This window comes from Euprymna scolopes, chromosome 13, assembly GCF_053919585.1.
Source record: "Euprymna scolopes isolate OS-2025 chromosome 13, ASM5391958v1, whole genome shotgun sequence".
NCBI lineage: Eukaryota > Metazoa > Mollusca > Cephalopoda > Sepiida > Sepiolidae > Euprymna > Euprymna scolopes.
The window spans coordinates 48271049-48288629 of NC_136494.1; the positions used below are offsets into that span (position 1 = coordinate 48271049).

At 34.9% G+C, this 17581-nt stretch overlaps 2 protein-coding genes across 4 annotated transcripts in view; one reads left to right on the plus strand and one right to left on the minus strand.

Annotated features, from left to right (window-relative positions):
* Window positions 1-17581, plus strand: part of LOC145292012 (DNA (cytosine-5)-methyltransferase 3B-like) — a 667010-nt gene that overhangs the window by 525470 nt on the left and 123959 nt on the right. For all 3 annotated transcript variants that reach the window (XM_080138008.1, XM_080138009.1, XM_080138010.1), the window contains one exon: window positions 16051-16185. In XM_080138008.1, coding sequence (XP_079994134.1) covers window positions 16051-16185 — 135 coding nt within the window. The remainder of the gene's footprint in view (window positions 1-16050; window positions 16186-17581) is intronic.
* Window positions 8854-15868, minus strand: LOC145292009 (uncharacterized). Its single transcript, XM_080137998.1, has 3 exons — window positions 15272-15868; window positions 9800-13987; window positions 8854-9672 (listed from the first exon to the last, which is right to left on the minus strand). The coding sequence occupies exons 1-3, from the start codon at window positions 15591-15593 to the stop codon at window positions 9341-9343; spliced, it is 4842 nt and encodes a 1613-aa protein (XP_079994124.1). The 5' UTR covers window positions 15594-15868; the 3' UTR covers window positions 8854-9340.

The window sequence follows — 17581 nt, forward strand, 5'->3', positions numbered from 1 at the left end:
ATACCTTTTAAACCTCTTCTATCGAGTAGGGCAGGTTTCTAATTTTTATGAAGTGAGTTAGTCTGGTGATGCCTGGATGACAGAGTCGAGTATGGAGGTCGAATAGTTTTTCTCTGCTAATGACAGATCCACAATGTGCTCTTGATAGTGTGTCAGCAGGGATGTTATTCTTGCCTGGGCGGTACATTATGTCATAGTCATAACACCCCAGCTCCATCCTCCATCTTTGGATCTTATTGTTTTTAATTTTACCTAGTCTCTCTGAGTGGAACATGTAATGCACTGCTTGTTGGTCGGTGACAATTGTAAAATGTTGAGTAGATAAATAGTGGGACCATTTTTTGACAGCTTTGACTATGGCGCAAGCCTCTTTTTCGACTGAGGCGTGTTTACGCTCAGTAGCTGTTAGTGTACGTGAGAAGAAAGCCACAGGACGACCGGCTTGGTTCAATGTAGCCGCAACTGCTGTATCAGAGGCGTCTGTTTCCACTACTAGTGGGATATTCTCATCGATGGAGTGTAGTAAGGCACCCTTGATCTCTTCTTTGAGGTCCTTGAATGCCTTCACGCCATTTTGCTTCAGGGGGAAGGAGTCGGCTATAATCAAGGGTCTGATCTTGTCTGAAAATTTGGGAATCCACTGAGAGTAGTATGAAAACAACCCGACAACTCGCGGTAGTGCTGCTTTATCTCTTGGGGTTGGCAGTTCCTTCAGTTGCCGTAGTCTTTCTGCGTCGGGTTTTATTTTACCCTGAGATATAGTGTAGACCAAAAAATCAATAGATTCTGTTGATATAACAGATTTATTTTCATTGAAGGTCAGGTTGTGTAGCCGAGCTACCTCCCTGAATTTCGTGAGGTTCTTATCATGTTCCTGCTGGGTCATTCCTACCACTACTATGTTGTCTACGTACACATAGGTACCAAGGAGGCCGTTTTGTTTTACTAGATTATCCATGGTTCTTTGGAAGCAGGCCACTCCATTCGTGACTCCAAATGGTACTCTACAAAATTGGTATAATTTCCTGTTAGCTTCAAAAGCCGTATACGGTTTTTCTTCCTCCCAAATAGGTATCTGGTGATAGGCGCTTTTTAAGTCTAGTGATGTGTATAGTTTATATCGGGAGATTTCCCACGCCAAGTCATCCATGATAGGTAAGGAGTAAGCATCTAGTTTTGTAAATCTATTGATTGTTTGGCTGTAATCAACCATCAGTCTTTTTCTTTGTCGTTCATTCGAGACAATAAGAACTTGAGCTCTCCACGGAGATGTACTCTCTTCAATTACTCCCTCCTGAAGCATCGTATTTATTTCGGATTCAATAAAGTTTCTTTCATTGCCTCCGAATCTCCTAGACCTAGTAGCAATGGGTTTGCAGTTAGGTCCAAGGTTTGAAAAAAGTGGGGGACTGTCTACTGAAGCTGATGGTACGCTGCATGCAGTAGGGTTAGACACAACAAGATCTTTCCTAGGACCACCGAAAGCAAACAAGACTCCAGAATGTTATCTCATGAAATCCTGACCAAGAATGACATCACTGCAAAGATTTGGTACTACAGAGAGAGGAGCATTTGGCTAAGACTCACCTAGCAAGTTGAGGTTGACTGAGCAAAGTCCTTTTACTGGAGTGTTCAGTGGCGAAGAGGCCATGGAGACGGATTCTGAAGCGGGTTTTATTTTTAATTTATTTCTTTTCGTGTAGTCGAGTGAAATGAAAGATCCAGAGCTCCCGGTGTCCATTAATGCCGCACTTCATTTTTTCCAATCATTATGTATACAGTGGCTTGCCTTAGTATCAATGAAGAGGAACAAAGAGAAAAAGCTGCCGTTGAATCTGAAGCTACTGTTACTGGTGCGGACTTATTGTTGTTTGTAATAGTAGCAAGTCTGTGTGTTTCAGTTGACGAATGTATTGAAGCTGAAGTAGTTGTATTTGGCCTGGACCGACAGACTTTCGCGTAATGGCCGATTTTGTTACATCGGCGACACGTGCTTTCCTTGGCTGGGCAGAATTGGCGATCGTGACGTGGTCTGTTGCAGAAATAACACCGTGATTTTGTGTTGGGGAGCGTGGCACAATTTTCCATCGTTGAAACGTTCCCATTCTGGGTTGTAGAAGCACTGACTGGTGGAAAATAGCGCGAATAAGATTCGCAGTTTTTCTGAGCTGTGTCTAGTGCCCTAGCTTAGTCAATGGCAGTATCTAGGTCGAGAGTCCTGTTTTCCAATAACCGTTGCCTGATGGTGTTCGATCGTAGACCGGTAATAAAAGCGTCTCTTACACTATCATCCCGGTTTTGTGCCGCGTCAACTGCTTTAAAATTACATTCTTTTGATAGAAGTCGTAATTCTTGTACGTACTCGTCAATGGTTTCTTCCTCTTTTTGTGCGCAAGTTGACAGCACGTGTCTGGCGAAAATTTCGTTGATGGGTTTAACGTATAATTCCTTGAGTCGATTGATTGCTGCCTCGTAGGTTTGTTGCTCCGCTACGTATTCATAGAAATGTACGTAACCAGCAGGTATAGTTTATCGATATCATCCCGTATTTCAGTTCTCCTCATCAAAGCCGAAAAAGTCCCATACCAGTGGTTGAATATTTTCGTAGAGGAAGCGCTGTTAGGAAGTGTATCCAGTTTGTCAGGTTTTAAGAATTTGTGCATCTTCGTGCTTTCTTAGTTATATATATTTAATATTTTATCATGTATTAAATTGAAGTGAGAAGAGAAAAAGACAGAAATAACCTTAAAAACAGAAGGCTTTAATACACGATAAAATATATAGAGGACTGTTTTCTTTAGAATATAGTTCTAGAAGTGTAAGCCATTTTGACTTTCAGAACAGTTTCAGATGGTTCGCTGTTACACACAAGTCCTGGGAGGTGACTTGTTTGTAGTAGACAGTTCCACAGAACAAAATATTCTTACCGTGTCGAAACCCGGGAAAAGAACATGTGAAATTGCTCCAGAAAAGGCTTAATATTTATGAAGCAATTCTAGTTTCTGATTGGTTGGTAGCAGAACGTGAATTTATTTGATTCGTCAGTTCTTAGCAGCATCGTTTATAAATAGAATCGTCCGACTGTGTGGGATCATACCCCATTATAGAACAAAAATATTGCAACATCCTCCCTATTTTTTATAATGGGGAAGTCCCTTGTGTTTGTTCTGCTCAAAAATAAATATATATTTTTATATTCACTTAGACATAACAAAAATTAGAAATCATTTGGATCTTTTGTAAATTTTAGCATTTAAAAAGACGCCATTTTTAATTGTGTCCAAATGTCAAAAAGGAAAATTACAAAGATTTTTTTTTTTTTTTTTTTTAAGCAAATGTATTAGTTACGCATTAGTAGGTTAAAGTGTTAATACAAATAAAATGGATACAGTTTAACGTCTTGTCCAGGACTATTTTTTTTTTTTTTTTTTTTATATATAGAAATCTATATACTCTGAGCATTACCCCTCGAGTTTTCCGCTGATATTCATGCAAAAAAAGTAAGAGCCTTCTCATAAGTGGAACTTCGCTGGTCTGTATTTTTAATATATAGAAATCTATATACATACAGGGCAGTGAAAAAAAAAAAAATTATTCAGTCGGATTCACCAACACGTTTTGAGAAAAAACGTTGTAACTTTATCCTTGTCGCCGGTTTCGTAAATACATACGCGATATTTTGTTCTGATGATATGTAATTCAAAATAATGGATTCCTTTTTTATCTCGTTTTTTATGAAATGGTATTTTATATCTATATGCTTAGATCTTTGGTTGATTATCGTGTTCTGTGCTAAGACTATACTGGCTTGATTATCACAATTAATTACTACGGGGCTTGTAATCAATTCTGGCTCCAAAATAGTCTTCAGGATATTTTTAAGGTAGAGTGCTTCCTGGGTTGTGTGTGTGATCGCGATAAATTCTGCTTCACACGTAGAGAGAGATACAATCTGTTGCTTTTTAGATTTCCATTAAATAATAGGCCCATTTTCTGAGAGTCTGAAACAATATCCAGATACACTCTTGCGATCTTCGTCGCTTGCCCAGTCTGAATCCGAAAAACCTTCTAATTTTAGGGGATTTCTTGATTTTCTAAATACTAACTTCTGTTCTTTAGTTCCTTTTAAATAACGTAGGACTTGTTTAGCTCTGTTTAAATCCTTCATTGTCGGTCGTGATAATTTTTGTGACAGTTTTGTTACTGTATAGCATATGTCGGGCCTGGTTGCAGTCATTAAATATATAAGACTACCTATAATTTCGTGATATTGTGTGTCATTTATTATTTCAGATTCTGTGTGTATATTTTTATTAATATCATTTTCGACCGATGTAGAGCGTTTCTTGCACTCTCCCATTCCAAATTTTAATAGTATTTTGTCAATGTATCTTGATTGAGTCATCGTAAGAAGTCCTTTGCTTTGAGTAAATTCTATCCCCTGAAACCTGGATATTTTGCCAAGATCGGTCATTTTGAATCTTTTACTTAATTTGTTCTTAACATCAGTTAACATTATGTCACAATTTGATGCGATTAAAATATCATCGACCCACAAAAGCAAAATCAGTAGTTTATCATCTTTGTGTTGGGTATATAAACAGGGGTCTACAGTGCATTGTCTAAATTGTTGTTTAATAATATAATCATGGAATACTGTGTTCCAACACTGAGCACTCTGCTTTAGACCATATAATGACTTGTTAAGTCGCCACACGCTATTTTTATTTTTCATTATAAATCCCTCTGGAGGGGTAATATAAATTTCACAGTCTATTGAGGCATTCAAATAAGCATTTTTTACGACCATTTTATTTTTTTCGGGAAAAAATATTAAATTGGCTGGACTGTTTTTATCGTATCCAAGAAATATACCTCTGTCGGCTTTAATATTCAATTTACTCTTTTTCTCTATATATGCGAAGCAAGTTGAACCAAATATATACATTCTGCTTAAATTTGTTTTTTTACCGCAGAAAGGTTCATATGGAGTTTTAGATAGTGTTTTGTTAAAGCACTTGTTTCGTATATAAGCTGCCGCCATAAATGCATACGTCCAGAGGTTTTTAGGGAGTTTTGATTCAATGAGTAGGCATCTTGCCATTTCAAAAAGTGTCCGCCACGCACGTTCAGCAGTCCCGTTTTGGTGTGGCGATCTAGGAGCTGATGTTTCATGCCTGATAATTAGTAAAAGTTCAAAGTCTTTATTGGTGAATTCCGTACCGTTGTCAGAGCGAATACACTTGATTTCACCATAGGGGGCCATGTCGGCTAGATATTTCTTTGTTGCTAGCAGGGTATCAGATTTGTTCTTTAAAAAGTAAACCATTATTAAACCTGAATGGTCATCTACAAAATTCAACACATATCTATAATGTTCTCTGGCCATCGGTTCTACGGGACCATTCAAGTCACAATGCACCATTGATAGGATTTTTTTGGCCTTTTTGTCTGGTATCTTGTTTTGATAGTTTGTCATTTTCCCTTGCGTACAGACGTCGCAGTTGAAGGTTTTTGATGTTTGTATTTGCATTCCATCAACTACAGTCGGCAACTTTTTGATATCAGGAATATTGCAGTGTCCAAGAATTTTATGCCATGTCTGTAGATCATGGCAGGCGGTTTTTGATGGGACTACGCTATTTAAATAATATAGTCTTCCATTTTCTTTAATGTCGAATACAGTTCCATTCGGGTATACCAGTTTTGATTTATTGGGGCTAAAGTTTATATTTGCACCTTGTTTTGTGGCAGCTTGTACAGAAAATATATTTTGTTTAAATTTTGGGATTAGAAGAGCGTTTTCTAGAATATAGAAACACGGTTCACCTTTATTGTTCTTTAGCGAGATTTTCGCATTGCCTCTTTTCAAAACGATATCATTGACTCGACTCCCGTCAGCTAATTCTACAAAATTATTTTGTGGCTTAAAGTTGGGATCAAAATTGATAAAATCAGATTCCTTTGTGCCGTGGCCTCACAATCGACAAGAAAATTATTATTGTTTGTTGAAGCATCAAATGTACACGAAAATAAAAATGTATGTTCGCTAACAGAGCTCTCTACATTTTTAATGTAGTCGCCATTTTTAGTCCTGTATCTACATTGGAAACTCTTGTGATTAGGTCGTCCACAATTATAGCAAATAATTTTTGTACTTTTCTTAGGAAAAAACCTGCTTTTTGCAAAGTTGCGTTTTTTATTCCTGGCATGGGTATAAGTCGATTTTGGTGTTTTTATGTGTGTATTTTTAAATTTCATAATATTTGTGGATTCGTTTTTTTCTGTGAACATTTTTTCAGTTTCTTCGTAACTTCTGAGTGCTACCTTGAATTGGCTAAAAGTCATGGGTTTTTCTTTCTGGGTTATCACAGTGGTAAATGGCTTGAAATCACTCGGTAATCCCTTAAGGACCATGGAAATTAACAGACTGTCACTTATAACTTCACCAGACATTTTTAAAGAATTTGCAGTTGTCTCGGCTCTTATAATATAATCAGTAATAGTTTCGGCTTACATTCGTTGTAGAGAGGTCAGTTCAGTGTATAAAGAAATAATTTTGGGTTTTCCTTTCGATAAATAATGCTCTCTCAATATGTTTAATGCTTTGCAGCCGTCGTCCAGGGCTTCTCTCATTACCAGTGATAGACTTCGGTCATCTAAACACTGTATTAATTCCGCAAAGACAGTTGCGTTCTTTTCAATGAAGTCGGGGTCGTTTCTGTTTTCAGGTTGTGTTTGTAGTACTTTGTGTAGCTTTTGGATTCGTAGATATCCCAGAAATTTAACTTGCCACAATTCGAATTTTGATTTGGATCCATCGAAATAAAGACGCACGCTGGGCCCATAACCTCTAGAAGTGTAAGCCATTTTGACTTTCAGAACAGTTTCAGATTGTTCCCCGTTACACACAAGTCCTGGGAGGTGTCTTGTTTTTAGTAGACAGTTCCACAGAACAAAATATTCTTACCGTGTCGAAACCCGGGAAAAGAACATGTGAAATTGCTCCAGAAAAGGTTTAATATTTATGCAGCAATTCTAGTTTCTGATTGGTTGGTAGCAGAACATGAATTTATTTGATTCGTCAGTTCTTAGCAGCATCGTTTATAAATAGAATCGTCCGACTGTGTGGGATCATACCCCATTATAGAACAAAAATATTGCAACAATAGTTCTCTACTGATGAGCGTATAGACAAGGGGAAGATAATACACGCTAAGTCAACACGATTAAAGTTATTGGTGAAGGGGGAATAACTCCGTATCGCTATATATTACAATAATCATCATCATCAATAAGCCATTGTTGTTGTCATCTGTTTTAGATTTATGTACTTAATAGCATTACCACTTCCTAATTGCTGTAGTAGCTGAATCGGTTAGTGCACTATACTTACAGACTGAGGTTATGAGTTTGAACCTCACCATGAGCATACGTTATTTTGATGTAAAATTAACTTAAACCTTTCAAATTACAATATAAAGCAGGTTATTTAGTTCTATTGCATTTCATTTATAATTTACACTAGCAGGAAGATCCGACATTGCCTGGGATTGAATGAGGATCAATGACTGTTCCACACCATACTTTTATATACATTGAAATTGGTGAAAGCACCCATTTTTCAATCAAATCAGTTACCTGCTCTAGTTTAGAACCCATTTTCGTGCTTCAGGAGGAAACTTCACATGCCTCCCTGCAGTGACTTAATTCATAATCCATTGTAGTTGACACTGCACTGTAGAGAACCTACTGTTTATTTTATAAAATTATTTGTATATAATAGTTTGGATTAAAATTTAAAAGTAAAAAAACAAGTATCATGGTTCACTTGTGCCCTAAACAGAAACATTCATTTTGAACTCCTGTTTTATAAAAGAACTGCTGATTTTATATGCCCAGCCTTTCTGCGTGTGCAGTAATAAAACTTTTCAAATACACTTGTGATATATATTTTTAATTAGATTTCATTATTGAGATGTGTATTATTTATTAATTCATTTTATTGCGGACTATTATCCTCATCTTTCTGAGATGTTGGTTCACAACGTTTTGGCCAACTATTCCTCTGGTGAGACGACAACAACTATGGATGGCAGTAATTGCTGAGAATGCAGTTAGGAGAATCGGAGTTCCTATCCTGTTGTGGTTATCACCTGATGAAGAAAGATGAGGAAAGTCTGCAGTAAAACAAATTAATATACACTTATTATGTTAGGCTGTATAAGGTGTTGACTTTGGTAAAAATCAAACTGTTCCTTATTTAATAGGATTTTCCGATTATTGATTTTCGATACCTATCAGAAACATTCAGCATTCCAATACAAATCCTATCTAAGAACATTCCCAGACACATCAAGTGTGTGTGTGTGTCTGTGTGTGTGTCTGTGTGTGTGTGTGTATGTGAAATTTAATGAAATACAGTGCAGCTGTTTCAGAGTGAATAACCCCCGCACACACACACACACATATAAAGTACCTTTTATATATGCCACTATATATATAGTAGCTATAAAGATAATTTGTGGAAATTACAGACAGCTTTTCTAATTTATAATAAAATCTGCATCTGCTTTGGTAGTTTTTAAGTTTACAACCATATTATTAGGCTATGGGCCCAAAGGTCAAAATCCCTCTAGATTTTTGATTCTGTGACCTCGGTTGGGGGTGGAAGAAAAAATGGTGTCAAATGAATGCCAATAGACTCCTGAACATCATATTTTTTTTCACAAGCACAAATGTTGCGCATTAATGAAAACGGCGGCCATATTTAAAGATGGCCGACAATCATCAAATAGAACATTATGACTTGCTTAAACCTTAGTAGCACACAAACCGATAACAATACAGACATCTAGTTTAGCACATTTTATTCCCAATTTATTTCTTCATCATTTAATACATAAATATTGGACTTAATATATTTACTATGCTTCAAAATAGGGAATATTTTTCTAAAAAAGCTTTTTTCAAACATCTTATTTGAAACAACTTCAATCTTTTCTGTGGATAACTAAAGAAATAGATTTACATTTTGATATTTCTCATGTAGAGACACCTATAGTCTACCAATATTATTAGTCATACAAATCTATTGCTATATTTTGTATGTAACAAGGTCGTTTAAACCTGAGGTAGAGCTGCGATTTTGTGTCATTTTTTATACACATCAACTTGGTAAAATATACAATGTTTGTCAATTTTCATTAAAAAGTATTTTTTTGAATCTATGAATAATAACACAGATTTAAAGGACAAAAAGGCATTTTTAATGAAAGTTAAACAAACAACATGTTAGTAAATAAGATCATATATGCTTTTATTTAAAACTGATCACTGCTTATGCCACTTCATCATCATCGTCGTCGTCATCACCATCATCAGTGTCATCATCATCATGTCCAATGTTTTTACTAATTTTATAACAAGAATCTCTTGCACACTTGCACATATCTGTGCATGGGACCCTGTTTTGGAGACATGTACAAATGTTAACGTCTTTACAATGACTTTTTTTACATTTGGCAGAGCAGTTAATTAAATCCATTAAACTGTCTGGAGCAGGAAGAAGATTCATCCAATGGATTACTAAATCTCCATTTTCTATCTTCCATCCATGACAATCAGGGGATGGTATATCAGGATTTGCATGGAGGCTCCTTTTATAGACACCTGAAAAAAGAAAGAAATTAACATTAATATTGAATAATTTTCATCCTTTCTAATAAGCAAATAACAATGAAACTCCATATATTTAATTTTTACATATAATTGGAAATTAAATATTTATAAAACGTACCTGCTTGATAGTTAGCTCGCTTGATGTGTTCACTCAGGGCATCTTGATTTGGAGGCATTGTGATTTCCAATTTTCTTTGGAATCTAAACATGTTGTATCTGGCTTCATTAACACTTGTGACATTTTGTTGGCCATACAACCTGCAAACAAACATTTCCAATGATTTTGCTGTGTCTGGTTTCACATAAAATTCATTACCAAGATCACTGAATGCGTAACAAAACTCATTCTCTCTCAGTAATAAACTAAGTGCTTTCTTTTTGCCCTTTCCGTAAAATGAACTGACACTATCACATCCTGTAAAACAATGTAGACCAATCAAGGCTTGACTGACAGACTCTCCAATGTTGTCTTTTATCATCTTGATGTCTATTGTTCGCAAATTTGTTCCTCTTCCTGTGTGGAAGTATAAATGTGCGGGAATAAGATTTTGTAAAGAAACTCCAATTACAAACACATCGGTATCAGGACTCATAATGATTACATCCGTACTAGTGTTGGCTGCAAAAGAAGCATGCAAATAAATCCGTGTATCAGCTTCTTCTTGTGAGCTACAAAGTTTTGTCTCTTCTAACCGGATGACAATATCACTTGCCTCTTTTCCAGGTGAGAAGGAATGACATTTCTTGTTATGCGCCAAGAATACCTTCACTCCTCTAAGCTCTGATGTTGAAACATTAGACCATGTTTCATCCAAGAATTCTATTAAGGACTTTTTATTCTCTCCATTTGAAAGAAATTTCTTCCATTGCTGAGGAAGGAGCTGACCATGGATTCTTATCTGAGAGCTAGTAGCAGCTCTTTTATCCCTCTCGATATTTTTTATAGAGATCTGCTGGTATGTATCAGTAACAAAATGAATTTCTTTAGAATGATTCGATTTTGCCCTGTTCACTAAACTTTTCAAAATAACAAGAGCAAGATTAAGAAATGTTTTCTCTCCTTGTAATTTGTTCAAATTTAATTGGTGTATCAGCGACATACCATCCACTATATATATGCCACCTACTATAGGGTTCTCAACAATAGGATTGTTAGCATGGCTTTCTAAAGCATGAAGTAAGTTTGCTTTATTAGTTTTAACCAACGATCCATGTGAATTTGCAAGGGACAATGGTAATGGACCTAAGGAATATGACAGTAATTCTTGAAGATTAATGTTCCGGATTCTACCAATCACAACCAATCTTGCTAGGAGATTTCTATCTGCTTCCAAAGTGATATCCTTTCCGTGGACATGATGATTTGATTTTTTAGACATACTGGAGAATGTTTTTAAATTCATTCTTTTCATCGGGGCAAAAAAATCAACTTCTCCCGTTTGTAGACGCTGCCCACAGAAATTTTCAAATTCTGATTCGCCCCTTGCCTTAGCAAATTGCAGATCATTTTGAACATCTTGTGTCGCAACTAATCCTGATGCAATATGGATCAACTCAGCTGGTTCATACTCAAATGGATTAAACATACTGTTTACTGTGTCTATTATCTTTCCAATAGCAAGCTTATCATGTTTCATCCGACTGTGTAAAAGATCTGATCGTGTTCCACTTCGTTCTCCTTTGCCAGCCATAGTTTCACATTCATGGGTAATAGACCCTCTCGCATGATGGGACCATATCCACCTGTTGACGGCTCTCTTGTTTGTGCTGAAGCCTGTCATACCACCTTTTGTTTTTGAATCACGATTAGCAGTTTGTTCGATGGTTTGGTCACAAGGAATTTTAGCAAAGGCATTTGAGCTTCTTTGAACAGCAAAATCTCCTCCAATGCATTGTGTATATATCACTGGATGAGTATTAGCGAGATTAGACATCTCCAACCAGTAAACTGGAAGGTATCTGCTATAATTTACATGGTCATATGCAAACACCCAAGGTAACATCTGTCTAACACTTGCCAAGTGAAGTTCCCAGTTTGACTCTCGAATACCTCTAAGGAAAAGTAAAAGAATTTCTACAATGTCAATATAAGAACTCCAGAATGCAAAAGTTTGCTTTTTGTTGCCAACCTGTATAAATTCTTCATAGGATGATAGAAAACTTTGAAAATGTTCTCCCTTCAGAATTTCTTCATACTGAGGTCCTGGGAATGATTGTGACAAGGATGTCATTAAATGCTTCACTTTTTCTGCCTTTTCTTCAGGAATGCTGTTTAAATAGGTTGTCAAACGCATATGCTGCATTGCTTCGGCCACTAATTTATGGGCTCTAACTGCTCTGTTATAGTGTCTACCTGTGAAAACTCCATTTATTGAGCCTACAGCAACAACTTCTGATTCTATTAGAATATCTTGAAGCCCGGCATCACGAAAACGCTTTCCCAAACACCCAAGAAAGGACATTGCTGTATGAAAAGCACCAAGTCGAATCACCAATCTCTTCATGAAATATGGATTTCTCCATCTAATTAATTGTGCCTTTGAATAGATTGCTTGATCCATTACAATAACAAGAGACTCTAACTTGAGTTGATCTGCAATGTCAATGCTTTTTTTTAGAATTGTAAGGACTGTATCCATTTCTGTGGGGCTAACATCAATTACGGGTAAATAACCTATGGTAGATTTTGATGCAATCTCCCTTTTGCACAGGAGTTGGTTAAACCCAGTCCAAGATGGTAATATAATTTCACTGCCGAATTTTGTGATATAGTACGCTATATCAAGTTTTAGAGAATTTTGCAGAAATACACGATCTGAATGAAGTGAAACATGTTCAGCAAATGGTAGTGGGCCATCTTTTCTTCCACCGGTGTATGTAGCCAAATTTACTTCTGGTGGTTCCAATGTTCTTTTCCGTGTTCTTTTGAGTCCTTCTACTGCAATCTTAGATGCACACGGTTCGACTAACATATTTTGTATTATTATCCCAGTTGTGTTGTGTGTTGTTCCATGTCCAGATAAAGTTTCCTCACCAAAATCATTATTGTCCCAGACCAAAGTTGTTGGAATACCTGCCTGGATGGTGGATGGAATAGAATTTTCTCCACGATTGATTTCAAGTTCAGCTAGTGCTGTATCATGATTTAAAACCACCGAATGAGAAACACAATGTCCCAAACCATTCAATAAACCAATCACTTGGGCAGATCCAGACAGATGGCGTACAGCCATACCAAGTGATAAATGTTTTGGCATTAATGTACGTCCGTTAGAAGACAAAAATATAATGTCTTGTGAAATAGACAAAATCTTTCTATAGACGGATGCAGATATGTCCATTATTTTTTCTGTGCACAAATCTTCAGATGCCCCAACTATCCATGCAAGAAAGTTAAATAAAATATGGGGCACCATCTTTTCAGCCTCCTGCAAATTTAATGTTTCTGCTGTTGGCGGCCATAACGAAGGAGGTTTTACTTGTTGAATAATATTTCTCAGATCCATAGCTGTTATGTACAAGTTAGAAAGAGGATTTGGATCTGAGCGTACATGACTTGTTTGTTGGTTTGTGTCATTTTCTGACGACTCTGTTTCACTTGGAGTTGTGGTATGTGTTTCCTCATGGAGTACTGTTTTTTCCTCTACAAGAGAAGACACTGTAATGTCATTTACATACACGATGTCACCTTGTGATCTCATTTTAGGAGTGATGAAGCATAATTGAGGAAATTTTTTCATTAATCTTTGTTTTAAATATCCTGTTTTATATAAATGCGCATCAACTCCATGTGTTTCTTTAATCTGTTTGACAAACAAATCTTTCAATTTTTTAAGTCTCATGATTTCCTTGTTTTCGATAATCCTTGTTTGGACTAATTTCGCAAAGACCTCAAATGCTTTAGCATATGAAGTTTGCTCAGAGTGTTCGGTTTTGGTTGGTTTGGTTAAATATCGAGTGAAGTCACGGTAACATGAGTTATGATATTTCACTTCGATTGCTACACAATCTTTATTCCTTATTTGCATGAGGAGTGATTCATTTTCATTTTCTTCTGCTGCTCGTTTTAAATTAGCAGCTTCTATTGTCGAACATCTGACAAGTTTTTCCCTGTTTCTTTTGCCAGATCCTTTGCACACTATAGTTTTTACTTTTTGGCATAGTATGCAAACATCTGGTAAAATATGCTCTGATCTAGCTGGCAAAGATGGTCGATCAAAATTGGAACGAAGAACCCGTCTTTTTTTAGCTGGTGGATCATCATTTTCGGCAGTAGTCGCATCAATGTTTTCTTGAGATGGGGACCCTGTAAAAATAAATATATTTAGGAGTTTAATATGCATTTGAAATAACAAAGTATATGGAAAAGTTCAAATTAAAAATATCCAATCATTATTTCATAAATCCAAAACATTTCATTAAAAATTTAAGATTTTTTTTGTATAGTGCTGATAAAACTTCTGTGAAAAAATTGTATGTTATTAATTTACATTCTACAATTAAATCGTCTGGTGACTCCTTATTAATCGGACCAAGGGATGTTTACAAAATCATGCAATATATTTATCATTGGAATTGGTAGGTAAATTCAATATGCAATGCACTTTATTTTACTAGTGAGTTACCACTTATCAAGGCTAAAAGCCACACGAGGATAAAGGTTAATGGAATAGATTGTCAAGTGACTGATTGTGGAAGTGCTAGAATCAAGAAATGGTACCATAGACAGTTGTATCTATATTTAGAATCATAAAAGAAATGAAACATTTCCAGATTAAAACCAATAGCTAAAATTATTGAAATTATGAAAACTGTTAAATAGTAACAGCATTTGGCTAAGAGCAAAGTGTACCCTTTATTCTGATAATACAGGTTATCTTTTGTTTCAGATTTGTGAAGGAGAAATCTTTCTAAACTGAGGCAATTGTAATTTTTGTTCCAATCAGAATACATTTTTGGTGAACTAAATTTTACCCACAATAAGACCCTGTTTTGTATCTATGTTCTCGTGGGGGAGGCAAGTAAATAGAAATAAACTCTAGTTTTTTTTTTGTTTTCTTTACAAGTGAAATTTTCTAAAACAGATGCCAACTTTTATGTACATATTCAATTGTTTGAAAAGATATTAATGTAGATTAACACCCTCATTTAAATCGCTCCCTCCCCCGAGAAGAAAAAAGATTGTACAACTTAGAAGTTTACAAAAAAAAAAAAAAAGAAAAAAAAATTAAAAATCAATTAAATTGAATAAATATATTTTAGAATTTAGAGGTGTTGACCTTTTTTCTAGTGAAGATAAATTCTGTGCGTTTTTTTATTGGGAGAGGAGGGGGTAAATTACAATCTTGGCACTCAGACTTAGGGTTAATGGTAAAAAAAAATTAACAATAGTCTCCAGGAAATGGAGGATGATTTTCCATTAAATTTATATACGAAATGTTACTCTAAATCCATTTTTTCCTACCATAAAATTTTTCATGCTGTTCAGTTCACACGTACTTGCCTAAGTGAATAGAGGGAGTATAAGAAAAATTGTCTCTTTCCAAATACGTATCAATAAAAATAAAAATTATTAAAAGCTTAAACTTACCTTCGAAAACGTTATCAGTATTCTTTTCTAGTTTTTTCTGAATTCTTTCAATTTTCTGATAATCCGTGAAACGTGCATAACAAGTTTGGTGAAACCCAACACGAGGTGGTATTTCAGTTGAATCACAGCTTAAGTCAAAGTTTTTCGCAATTTCTGCTTGTGGTCCATGTAAACCTTTCCATTTTTTAACATATTCTAAAAAGCGCGTCCATGTCTTCACTGAAAAAGATCTAACATTCAATGTTTTAGTTGGAAATATGCACATAACGCACTCTTTTTTGTCTTTGTTTACAAACATTTCTTCTTCACTGGAGGCAGCCATATTGAATTTTTAACTCGCACTACGATGATTGTGATTGGTAGATTGTAAGGAGTAAATAAAAGAAGTATTCTGAATGGCTACTTTTTTGTACGAAGGCAACTTAACAGTTAGCATTTTTTTGTGCATTAAAATTAAAATTATTTATTAATGCACCATAATCTTGCTTGTGAAATTTTTTTCCATGTTTCTTATGATTTTATACATATTATATCCAAAAATCATGCCCACCCCTTTTACATCTCATTAAAATTAAGAATTTTCACTCTGGGCCGACGGCCTATATATTTTACACCTTAGATACAACAGTTGAACAAATTAAAATTTAAAATAAATTTTCTCTTTTGGTACACACAGTAGTTTGTCTATTCTATTTCGACATCCAACCTGTATTTTGTTAATTTTAAATTATCTTTACTTATTGCCATACTATAATTTTTAACTACTTATTTTTTCATAGATTCTTGTCCAAGATCCTTGGGTGTGTTTCCTTTGCAATATCAAAGTGTCTGTAGATACACATGGTCAATTAAACCCAAAAAGTAACTGGAATCTCAACATAATTCAGCTGTTCCTGTGCAACCAACAGTTACAGGTTAGTCTTGGATGTTTTTCATTCTTTTATGAAATGAAACAATTTAAATAATAATGTGTTTGGTGATTTTGCTTGTAAAAAAGTAAGTTTATGTTATATTTATAACTGCTGTATATGTATCAGTCTCCTTTGATGAAAAACATTTGATGAAAAACTTGTGTAAACCTGAGATACTCAGATAAACTCCTATCCACAATCAAAAGTTTGAGGCATGCTATATTTTACACAAAGATTTATTGTGAACGCCAGAAAAAGTCAAATTGAAAATGAATGAAAACAGTTTCACAAATACATAAATACAAACTGAAGACATAGTAGAGACAAAGAGTCTAAGAAAACTGTTTGAGGAGGCCATAATCTTAATAACATTGTAGAGTAAAATATTTTGAGTGATAGAAAAAAAAATGATATTTGGTGAAAGCCGATTTACAAAAGAAGTTAAATTGATACTCAGACTTGGACAAAAGATAAATAAAGCATACCAGATATAATATGTTAAATTAATACAAATATGGTATGATTCTATTAGTGAGAAGAAAAGCAATATTTATTAGTGACTAGCAAGGCCACCGGCGTTGCTCGGGACCGTATAAGAAAAATTTTGAACGTACCTGTTATTCTTAGGATAGAGGAATTGTTGATGTCTATGTATCATTTGCCATCTTGAACAAAAGAATATGTTACCTATCCTAGGATGAGTATTATATGCATGAAATAATTGTATGTTCCCTAGAACAGGAAATTTACAGCATATATATGGAAAAAATTTCCTTGCCTAGGGAGGGTAATGCACAATACATATTTAAAATAATTTACATAATTTTCTGTTTTGAAAACTTTTCTGTATGTCACAGGTAAGAGTTTTTGTTTTTACATCAGAGTGCTATAGTGAAGAAGAACCTTATTTCTCATTTAAAAGTCATACTACCTGAATATATTACATGGTTTTTGGTTTTAATCTAGATTTTATTTGTTTTTTCATGTGAGTACTATACTGCACAAGTACCTTATTTCTTGGGTAGGATAATGTACAAGTACGTCATTTCTAAGATATAGATGAAACTATATTAATTTATTTATTGTGGACTATTATTCTCATCTTTTATTAGTTGTTGTTTGTGAAGCAACAACTAATAAAGATGAGAATAATAGTTCGCAATAAATAAATTAATATAAATAATACTCATCTCAATAATGAATTCCAATTAAAAATAATATAGATGAAACTACGCTATAATTTTACATAATTTTCTGTTGTGCTAACTTTTCCATGTGTCACAGGTGAGAGTTTGTTTGTTTTTACATCAGAGTGCTATAGTAACGAAGCACCTTATTTCTTATATAAATGTCATACTACTCGAATGTATTACATGATTTTCGATTTTGATTACTTTTA